Source organism: Leptonychotes weddellii, chromosome 4 (assembly GCF_054177405.1).
Source record: "Leptonychotes weddellii isolate Sample4059 chromosome 4, ASM5417740v2, whole genome shotgun sequence".
NCBI classification, from domain to species: Eukaryota; Metazoa; Chordata; class Mammalia; order Carnivora; family Phocidae; genus Leptonychotes; species Leptonychotes weddellii.
In genome coordinates this window covers 6,118,672-6,129,543 of record NC_138372.1, presented here as the reverse complement: position 1 = coordinate 6,129,543, position 10,872 = coordinate 6,118,672, and the positions used below count along the sequence as shown (strand labels likewise).

The 10,872-nt window shown below is 56.9% G+C and overlaps 1 protein-coding gene across 4 annotated transcripts in view; it reads right to left on the bottom strand.

Moving 5' to 3' along the window:
* Positions 1 to 1,063: 1,063 nt before the first annotated feature.
* H6PD (hexose-6-phosphate dehydrogenase/glucose 1-dehydrogenase) overlaps positions 1,064 to 10,872 on the bottom strand; it is a 26,415-nt gene continuing 16,606 nt past the window's right edge. For all 4 annotated transcript variants that reach the window (XM_031029562.2, XM_081817459.1, XM_081817461.1 and 1 more), the window contains 2 exons: positions 5,101 to 5,370; positions 1,064 to 3,968 (listed from right to left, as the gene is read on the bottom strand). In XM_031029562.2, the coding sequence (XP_030885422.2) occupies positions 2,605 to 3,968; positions 5,101 to 5,370 (1,634 nt within the window). In that variant the 3' untranslated portion in view covers positions 1,064 to 2,604. The remainder of the gene's footprint in view (positions 3,969 to 5,100; positions 5,371 to 10,872) is intronic.

Sequence of the window (10,872 nt, the reverse complement as noted above, 5' to 3'; positions counted from 1 at the left end):
CGCGTCGGCCTCATCAACCCCGTGAGGAAGGGAGCCGAGCACCCACGCCAGGGGCCACGGCAGCCTCGCTGCGCCAGGTGGGCCCGTGGCACGAAGCTGCAGGAATGGAAAGCCCAGGCTCCCGTCCCAACGTGCTCCCTGGTGGCCCCTGTATGAGCTGGACACACGTGCTCCCTTCCGCACCTCGGGCCCTCGGTTCAGACACGGGGTGAAGTTGGACTGGAGCAGCATTTTTCGAACCATGTATCAATCTAGTAGGTTCTAGGGAGCATTTCCCAAACATGAAATAGAAACCGGAGGGTATCTCACGTTCTAAGGTAAGAATTCCTTCATGGAACTTGTGCGTGAGGCAGACTCACACACCAATGTGATGACGGATTCCTGAGGTAAGGTGTGCTTCTGGCCATGGCTCGTGGTCCACAAAGGTGGAACACCATCCGTCTCGGTGGCCCCGTTCTGAGACCCTCCTTCCCAGGATGGGACACAGGGGACTCCTGTGGTGTGACTTCAGGGCAGCACTTGGCACCTCTGCCCCACCCCGGCCCCTGACGTATGCTCGACTGATGAAGGCTGGGTTCTGAGGCAAGGTCCTCCTCTCAGACGGGAGGTCCTGGGCTCAGGCCCACACTGACTCACTATTATTCAGAAATGGTGACATCAGGGCCTGCTGGCCCACATCCTGGACTGATTCTTGGGCGCGGGGAGGTCGCTTTCTGTCAGTGTCGCAACCACAGAGGATGAAGTTCCTGAAGAACACATGGGGGAGAGCTCAAGGCCAGGGGCTGGCGCAGGGAGGGCCGGGATGGTGCAAGAGCGCCCCCACGTGGCCACACAACCACCCGTGTCCCCTCATGAGCGCTGGCCCCCAGAAGCAAAAAAAAAAAAAAAAAGCCAAAACGCAGACCCCCAGAGAGAGAGACTTCCCGACCGGGCACTGGGGTTCTGCTTTGCCGAGGTTAGCTCTCTCGGTGTAAGGAGAGCTGTCCTGTCCAGACGGGTCGTGGGAGGCCAGGGGACGTTCAACAGGAGAGCCTTTCACATAGAGAACCCTCAGCTCGGGCCCCAGAATGCTTTTAAATCCACAGCCTTGAAGAAAGTGTAAACACGCAGAAGCAGAAGCAGAGAAATACATTTGGCGACGCTCCCCCTCACCAAGGAAAGCCCTCAGGGTGACATCAACACTTGATACGAGGTGTCAAGCAGTCACACAGGAAAAATCGGTCTCATTCCTTTACAGTCCTGTCTTGGGCGCACGACGACGTGGGAAGTTGAAATACTAATTACGTGTGTGAGAATATTTTTTACAAGAATTTCAGAGAGACAGCCCCCCCCACACACTATTACTGGCCCGGCGCTAATCAAGAACACAGCACCCAACCTCCTCTGAACAGAAGCTACCTGTTGTTTTCCCCGGGGGTCAGTGTGTCCGCGGTGACAGGCCAGGCCAGCACACGGCAGGCAGGTGGGCTCCATGCCCCCGAGAGGTAGTGTGAGGAGGGCGGGGGCCGGCCAGGTCCCTGAGAAGCTCGTGGGCAGCCCGCGCTGCCTGGGAGCTACAGCTGCCCGCAGAGGAGGCCCGGCTCCTGTCTGGTCAGATCAGAGCACCTGCAGGGTCTGGACCATTTCCATCACAGCTCTCCCCACAAATGACGTGTCCGCATCACAGAAAGGCTTAACCGGATCTTTCCTGGGGAAGCAACAGGGTCTACTGAGAGTGGAAATGCCCACCGGAAGTCCCCTGAGGTGTAAAGGACCCTCTGGAGTGAGGGATCCCTGGAATGGCCGAATCATCTATGCCCACTGTGTATCACAAAGGGGGCTGGCTAGAGAAGGGAGAGTGGGCGGGGGGCCTCCCCCCACGCAGAGAAGTCCATCTACTGCGAAAGGGAGCTCCAAACAACAGCTGCAAGATTTCTGGGACCTTCTTAGTGTTTGTTGCTGTGTTCCTGCTACCGTCCTTCATCTGTCTGGGGGACAGCAGGGAGACAGAGGGGAAGGGAACCCAGAGAGAGCGGAGGAGGCAGCCACAAAGAGGCCAGGACAGTAGGCTAAACGTCAGAGGCTCAGGAAGAAGGGGAGGGATGGAAGAAACGGCCAACTCAAGGTCTCTGGACAGTTTCTAGCACCTGCTTCGTGTGGGCTCTGTACCTGATGGAACCCGTGCTGCTCCCTTCTCTCTACTATCCCTAGTCTTCTCTTCCACAGGAGCCAGTTCAAGGTTCACCCCCTCCAGGAAGCCTTCCCTGATTAACCCTAGCCATCGCATTTCTACTGAAGGTGGGAGCTCTCACACCGTCCTGTTTTGTGCTGGCTGGTGTTATTGTGTAACTGCTGCTGGTATGTTCTTAAGGCGGATATTTCTCTCCCGACTTGGACTGGAAGCTTCTCAAGAGCAGACTCCATTTCTTCCTTGTGTCTGTGTCTGCCCACCACAACTAGATACGGACCGTCAAAGGGACTGGGATAAGGCCTCGTCCTTTCCTCTCTGGGGGCCTAATCTTAAGGCATCAGGTTCCAGAGAGCCAAGACAGGGGGCAGGACCAAGGGGAAGGGGAAAGTACCGGGGAAAGCAAGCATGGGAGCAAGCAAAGGCCAAAGGCACCATCATCCCAGAAAAGCCTCATAGTCCATATACCAAACCAGCTGGCCAGAACTCGGCAGGACGCCGGAAATGGGCCACTTCTTGGGCTCATGGCCCACGCGGCTCACCAGCATGGTGATCTCACGCTTCAGCCTGCCCATGACCAGGACTGCCACCTTGCGGGCACGGTTGATGAGGGGCAGGCTCAGGCTCATGCGCTGGTGCGGCTTGGAGGGGCTCCTGGTCAGCACCACCGGCTGCGTGCCCTCCAGGCCGGCGGGCGACTGCGGGAACAGGGAGGCCGTGTGCCCGTCCGTGCCCATGCCCAGCAGCACCAGGTCGAAGCTGCTGTCGGCCACCAGGGCCGAGATCTCGCTGGCGTACATCTGGGCGCCCCGGTCCTCCTCGGCACAGAGGCGCTGATGCAGGTGCACCGGCATGGGGTGGACATTGTAGTGGGGGACCCTGACGTGCTGCAGCAGGTGAGCCTGCAGGCCCTGGAAGTTCGACTCAGGGTCCCGAAGAGGGACGCAGCGCTCGTCCACCAGCCACAGGTGCGTGTGGGCCCAGGGGAGGCCGTAGTGCCGGGTGGCCAGCTGCTGCAGCAGGGGCACGGGGCTGGAGCCGCCGGACAGCGCCAGGTGGAACTCGCCAGAGCGCTGCACCGCCCACACAGCTGCGGCCTCGATGTCAGCAGCCAGCTGCGCGATCAGCTCGTCAGGCCAGGCCGAGATCAGCGGGCTCTCCCGGTACTTGGCGCGGAGCACCTGGAAGTCGCTGGGCTTCGGAGCGGAACCTGGGCCCGGCACCAGCTGCTCCAGCTGCGGCCGGGAGAAGCGCAACTGGGTGCCACTGAACTCGAAGTCCAGCAGGTGCCCGCTCTCGGCTCCTCCCGGGTAGAGGCGCGGGACCTCGTGGGCCAGGCTGTCCAGCAAGGGGGTCCAGAAAACCCAGGAGGCCAGCAAGTTCTCCGTGGTGATGAAGGAGTCCTTGCGGCCGTGGAAGATGTGAGATATGAGGACAGAATAGGCGTCCTGCTCCCTCACGGGGCTGTAGGCATAGTAATCCGACAGAGGGCGGCCGAAGAGGTGGAGCCCGGGCCGGCCCTCCACTTCCTGCCAGCTCTCAGAGGGCAGAGCGGGCCTGAACAGGTTCCGACTGACCAGCACAGCAGGGCTGCCCAGCTCACCGTGTCCGATGTAGAAGACGATCTGCCGAGGCAGGCACGGGCTCTGGTCTGCCACCCAGCGCTTCTCGTTCTGGGCACAGTAAGCCTGGTTCCGGAACAAGATCCGCACATAGCCCACTCTCTCATCCAAGGCTTTGCCAGACATCAGGAAGAAAGGGACGCCCTCCCAGCGAAGGTTGTCTACGTGAACGAGGATGCCTGAGGTGACAGGGGACAGCGGAGGTGACACTCGGGCACAGAGAACCCAGGACTTCCCAGTGCACCCGCCTTCCCTTCCTTGCCTCCACACCAGCCCTTCTCCTCTCTGAGCCCCTCCTCTGGGCAGCCCGCTGCCTCTGAAGCGCCCCCGGCCTTGCTATGCTCAGCCTTTCTAGCATCTTCTCCCCCAAATCAGTGCTTGAAATGCAGCCTCTGGGCCACCTCAGACACCCACCTCCGTGAGGCGCCTTAGAGTCCTGGCCTTCGCCTGCCCCAAGCAAAGAGAACCGAAGTCTCGTGGCGGGGAGGGAGGCATGCTTCCCTCCCGCTTGTAGAGCACCCAGATGTGCCTGAGGCAAGGCCAGACGGCGGAGAAGGGGTGGGGCTGGGGCTCTGAGCCAACAGCAGGGTGGTGTGCAGGGCCTGCGGCGGGAGGGCGCATGTGTGGTAGGAACCAAGGGCTGAGTGCACTGCTGACTCGAGTTCCGAGCCTGGTCTTCCCATGTATGATCTCCGCATGACCTTGAGCAAGTTTCTGAACTTGATGGAGCCTCTGGTTTCCCGACCTCTGAATGGGGGCAGTAATCACGCCTGTGCCGTGGGTTTGTGCTCCCGAGGGTTACGTGAGGTAGCATATATCAAGTGCCTAGCACGTCGTAAGTGCCCCATAAACAGCCGCTGCTCTTGTAGTGGAATTTACTACCTGCAGCCTTAGGGGGCCGGCCCTCTCCAGGAACACTCTGGGCCCTGGGAACTGTCCATAGCATGGCTTGAGAGGACATCTGTCTGAGCTGCAGGGAGACTGCCTGCCGGAGGTGCCCTGGGCTGTGACCGGACAGATCTGTAGCCTCCCTGGGCGGGGGGGGGGGTGCTGGCTATAGGTGGGAGCCAGGTGTGAATCCGGCTCAGAGAGCTCTGGAAGTGTGTGTGGATGCGGACTGAACGGAGCTCAACCGTTGGGTGAGCTTCCAAAGACAGTGGGAGGCCAGAGAAGCGAAGGACCTTCCTCCCTGGCGACGGGCACCCTTGTGAATGTCCCACCTGAGGTCTCTTCCAACCCAAACCAAAGGGCGTCTGGACTTGGAAAGCTGCTTCCGGTGGGGGGCAGCCCCTGCGCGGCCCCAGGGCCCACCTGCGAAGGTCGGCGTCAGGCTGTGGAAGCTGGCTGGCTTCTGCTGCTCTCTGCGCACCTGCTTGCTGTATGCCTGGTACTGGCCCAGGACGGCACTGTCCTTCTGCAGGCCCCGCAGAGCCCGGAAGGCCTGAAGCTTGCGCTGCAGCACGGCCTCTGGGCTGCTGACGTTGTCGGGCAGCTCCATGGCCACGAGTGTGAGGACCTCCGTCAGGTGGTTCTGGAGCACGTCGCGAATGACGCCGTACTCCTCATAGAAGCTGGTGCGGCCTACACGGGAGGAGGAGGGGAAGCAGGGGCTGTAAAGAATCGGCAAGATGCCCCACCTCCCAGAGGTGCACCTGGACCCCCTCCCCGGCACCCCTGCCCTGCACGCCCACCCTGCAGCCGGCGTCCTCAGCCCCCAGGCCAGAGAGCTGCCGGAGCACAAACAAGAGAAGGAAGGAGGGTGTCTCTGAGCATTCTAAGCGAAGCTGTCCAACGCCCTGGGCCTTCCCAGGAATCTGCGTGGGGAAGGGTCTGGTGCCAGCAGAGGCCAGAGGACATTTATTTGCAGATGTGTGGCCGGACTCCGGCCCCTCCCCAGGCATCGGTCAGCAGGTGTCTGAGTGCCGCTTAGTACTGTGTGATCCTGGGCATTCCCTGACATCTCGGTCTGTTTCTGCACCCTGCCATTAAACGGGGCTGACAATGGCCACCGCATCACCAAGGGCACGGCTGTGCGGACAGCGAGCAGGTGTGGAGGTCCCTGCCCTCGGCTTTTGGCGGGAAGGAAGGAAAACACAGTAAGTCAGTAAAGAAATTACAGGGGCGCCTGGGTGGCTCAATCGGCTGGGTGTCTGACTTGTGGTCTCAGATCAGATCTTGATCTCAGGGTCATGAGTTCAAGCTCCACATTGGGCTCCATGCTGGATGTGGAGCCTACTTAAAAAAATAAAAAAGAGGGGCGCCTGGGTGGCTCAGTCAGTTAAGTGGCTGCCTTCAGCGCAGGTCATGATCCCAGGGTCCTGGGATCGAGCCCCTTGTTGCACTCCCTGCTCAGCAGGGAGTCTGCCTCTCCCTCTCCCTCTGCTGCTCCGCTGCTTGTGCTCTTTCTCTCTCTCTGTCAAATAAATAAAATCTTTTAGAAAAATTAAGTACAGAGAGAGAGAAGAGGGCCCTCTGAGGGCTGAAGAGTCAGCACTGCAAAAAGCCAGGGAAAGACTGTGCTGAAGGAGCCCTCGGGTGCAGACACCGCGAGACAGGAAAGAGCTCGGCTGTGGGGGTCTACGGGAAGGTGAGCAAGACGGAGAGGCCAGGAGGGCAGGGGCTGGTGGCATCAGGTTCTACGTTCAGGGAAGCGAGTGGAGAATCTGAGGCAGGAAAAGACAAGATCTGGTGTATATTCCCGCTGGGGTAAGAACGGATGCAGAAGCAACGAGCCCAAGGAGGCGGCTATGTGGTGCCCCGAGGAGGCGGCTCCGCGGTGGCCAGTGGCCCCGAGGGAAGGCAACCGGGCTGGAGCTGAAGGGGCAGCAGAGGAGCCGGAGGGAGTGGACGATCTGTTGTGGAATCAGAAGTCACTGGCTGCTGCCCGCTGGTGACAAGCCTGAGCCCAGGGGAGGGACTAGAATTGGGGTCTACGCAAAGGATGGGCAGTGGGGGGGACCCCAGGAAAGGACCAGTCTGAGGGGAACCATGAGTTCTGTTCTGTGTGTGTCTAAGCTGAAGACAGCAGGTTGGCAGGTGGACAGGGTCCCTGTGCGGGTAAGGGAGAATAACACCGAGGACACGGGGCACAGAGCCCCGCGGCGGCAGCCCGGTGCTCACCGCACCCCTCCTGCTCGCCCTCCCAGGATCCCGCGGGGCAGCTCCCACCATCACGCCTGCTCCAGCCCCGACGGCAGAGTCGAAGGTCTCGGGCCAGCACAGGCCAAGTCAGGAGCGGGGCCAGCACGTGCGACAGCACTCTGCGTCCCCCAGAACTCAGCATGAGGCCTGATCGGCAGTGACTCAAATACGTACAATCCCACAGTCTCACAGCTTAGGCTTCAAACGCACAATAGGGCACCGGGCATGGTTCATACTCGGCAGCCTGCCGACACCCAGGCCAACTCAGAGCGTCACGGAGAGAGCTGGACATCATGGCAGGAGTCGTCATCATCTGTCAAAGGCCTTGTGTGATCAGCTGGAACTGGGGCCTGGTTCATTCACCCAGTAACTCCTGCCTGTCCCTCAGGTCTCGGCTTCTAGAGGCTGTCACGGACGCCTTGGCCTGCGCTCCTGGGGGCCCTGTCTCCCGCAAGCCCGGCTGACTGACTCGGTGTCCGTCTGTCCTCTCCCTGCCACACCCGCAGCTCCAGCAGAGTGGGGGCTCACCGGTCTGCCACCATTGCGTGCCCGGCACCTGACGCAGCCGCATGGCCACGCCACGGGACACCGGACGGCAGAGAACAGGAACGTCCACACTCGCAAAATCGTAATGCGGACAGAAAGAAACATGCTCGGTTTGATAACGTAAAAACTAATTTTGAAAATAGGATATAAGAGGACCGGTGTACACAGAACTTCGATAAATGAAAAATGCAACTGGAAATTAGAAATTCAGTGGATGGGTTTATGGATTAGAAACAGGTGAAAAGAGTCAGTCATTGGAAGACAGATCTGAAGAGATTATCCTAAATGCAGGATAAAGGAACAAAAAGATCCACACTCTCTCTCTCACACACACACACACACACACGCACACATACAGTATGCGTCTTCTTCAAAATTAAACAACATATTGTCTAGGAAATCAGACCTACATAGAAACAATAAAGAGAAGCAAGGGAGTGACCTACCCAAAATCTGGAATAGTAAAGGAGAGAAAATAGGATAAGATGTGGGGAAGGACACAATAAAGCTCTTTTTTAAAAATGGCTTGGTGGGTACACTGGTGTTTGTTATATCGTACTTCTTCATGCTACACATATTTAGTAAGAATTCTTTTTTATCTAGTCAATATTTAATTCAAAGGAGCAGAAAGAAGCGGCCCCTAGTTTAGACCTGCTTGGGCCCGCACACTCCCCTACAGGGGCCACCCAGGGTCCTAGGCACCAGTCCTGAGCCACCTGCCCCAACCAGGCCTGTGGTGCTCACTCATGCCAGCTGGATGGCAAGCAGGACCAGCCATGACTGGCAGAACGTGCCCTGAATGTAGCCCAATATGATGTCATACCTGATGGAGCACCCGGGTCGTGGGGCAAGAAATGAAGCCAGGAGCCCGCTCATAGGAAGGCACCGCTGTCCTCAGTAGAAGTCTGACTCTTTTGTTCTCAGCCAGAACCTGGGGGTGCAGCTCTGGCCAGCCATGCTAAACCCTGAAAGAGCAGGACAATCCAGCCCAATGGTGCCAGCCCAAATGCCCAAAGCACCCCCCACTGAAACAATGACTGGGCTCCCCCAGCCCCACAGGGTTCTGGTCTTCAGAGTTCTTACAGTATGGTTGAGAAGCATCTGAAGCAGACTCTGCATTGAGCACAGAGCCCGACGCAGGGCTCGATCCCACAACCTCGAGATCATGACCTGAGCCGAAACCGAAACCAGACGCTTAACTGACTGAGCCACCCAGGTGCCCCAGAAATCTCGTGATTTTTAAGTGTGCACAAATAATTTTTTTTTTTTTAATACTGTGTATCTCAAAGAAATACATGTGTGAGCAGACTCTGCTCTGGGCCACAGCCTAGCTGGGGTGCTTATCATGAACCAGAGGACAGAGACCCCAACACACAGTTCGTCTGACAACGGTAAGCCCGGCCTGGCAGAAGCAGCAAGTCTGTGATTCAGAAGAGCAGAAATCAAGAACGGATGGAAAGGGCCTTAGAAACTAGGCTGAGAAGTCTGAGGGGCTGTTAAAAGTTCTTGACCTCAACCAGTTAAACAGAATTACCGTGTGATCCAGCAATTTCACTCCTACGTGCACACGCAACAGAAATGAAAACATACGTGCACGCGGACACACGTACACGAACTACTCACAACGGCCGAGGAGTAGAAACAACCCAAGGGTCCGTCAGCTGACGAATGGATGAATAAAAGGTGGTCTATCCAATATTCTGTTGAATATTACTCACAAGAAAGAAGGTCTGGCGTGCATGGCCACAGGGATGCACCTGACACCGTGCACTCAGCGAGAGGAGCTAAACACAAAGGCCACCTGCTGCGTGAGGTCACTTAGACGACGTGGCAGGAATCCACAGACACAGAAAGTGGGTTGGCGGCTGCGTGGGGCTGGGAGGGAATGTGGACGAGGATAAGGGGTACAGGGCTTCTTTTGAGGATGATAAAAACCTTCTAAGATTGATTGCGGTGGATGCCGGCTGTGAATGCTCTAAAATCCCCTGGATTGTATGCTTTAAATGGGTAAATTGTCTGATAGGGGAACTGTATTTCGAATAAGACTTTTTTTTTAAGATTTTATTTATTTATTTGAGAGAGAGAATGAGACAGAGCGAGAGAACATGAGAGAGGGGAGGATCAGAGGGAGAAGCAGACTCCCTGCTGAGCAGGGAGCCCGATGCGGGACTCGATCCCGAGACTCCAGGATCATGACCTGAGCCGAAGGCAGTCGCTTAACCAACTGAGCCACCCAGGCGCCCCTCGAATAAGACTTTTTAAAGCAAGTGTTAGAGCAGGAAGGGGAACCATGCCAGAGGTGCCGTGGGACGAGGCCATCTCCAATCTACCTGCAAGAGGGGCTTACAGCGAGGGGGCCGGTGGTGATGTAACCAGCAAGACAGCATTCGGGGCAAATGCGGGAAGTAACAAGGGCCACAGCAGATGAAGTAACGGTGAAAACGCAGTCATTGGTCAGGGGATGAGGAAAGGCTGTGTGGGGCCTGGCTGGATCTGAGAGGCCGTTCGGAGTCGTGACCTGGAGTGCAGTCTCTGGAGCCAGGGTGCAGGGTTCAAGTACCCGCTCTGCCGCCCTTCAGCTCTGCGGCCCCACGTGAGCAGCCCTAACTCACACGTAAATGGGGGCTAGTGGCAGCCCTCCCTTGTAGGGCTGCCGTGAGCATGAATGAGTTAACACATCTACAGGGCTTGGAACGGTGCCTGGCACTCAGGAGGGGCTGGTAGATCCCGGCTAGCATCTGTATTATTATAGGAGCTGCAAGAGAGGGGCTCCGTCATCATCTGGAAATAAAGAAGTCAGAAAACATAGCTGGTGTTTCCTGAGAGAAATTCAATGACGGTTTATGTTCGAAATTTGCTGAGTCTGCAGTGGTGACATCCAGTGACGATATCAAGAAGGCCGGCTAGAGGCAGAAGACTCGAGCTTGTACAGGCAACGAATGCCAGAGATACACTGGATTTCATCAAATCCAAAATGCCCACGATGGCGAAAGCATCACTGTTTTACAGCCACCAAGAAACAGACAGGCCGCTGGCCACGTCGACCACGGCACCCCATCAGTGGTACACACAACTTCGGAGATGTTCAAACGTAAAAAAAAAAAAAAAAAAAGTATGTCCTGGAATCAGTGAATTACAGGTTTGAGAGTATAAATGGGATAGTTAAAGCTTTAAGAACAGATGGATTTTTAAAAAAATTTTATTATGTTATGTTAGTCACCATACATCATTAATTTTTGATGTGGTGATCCACGATCCATTGTTTTCGTATAACACCCAGTGCTCCATGCAATACGTGCCCTCCTTAATACCCATCACCGGGCTAACCCATCCCCCCTCCCCCTCCCCTCTAAAACCCTGTTTTTCTCTCAGAGTCCATAGTCTCTCACGGTTCAT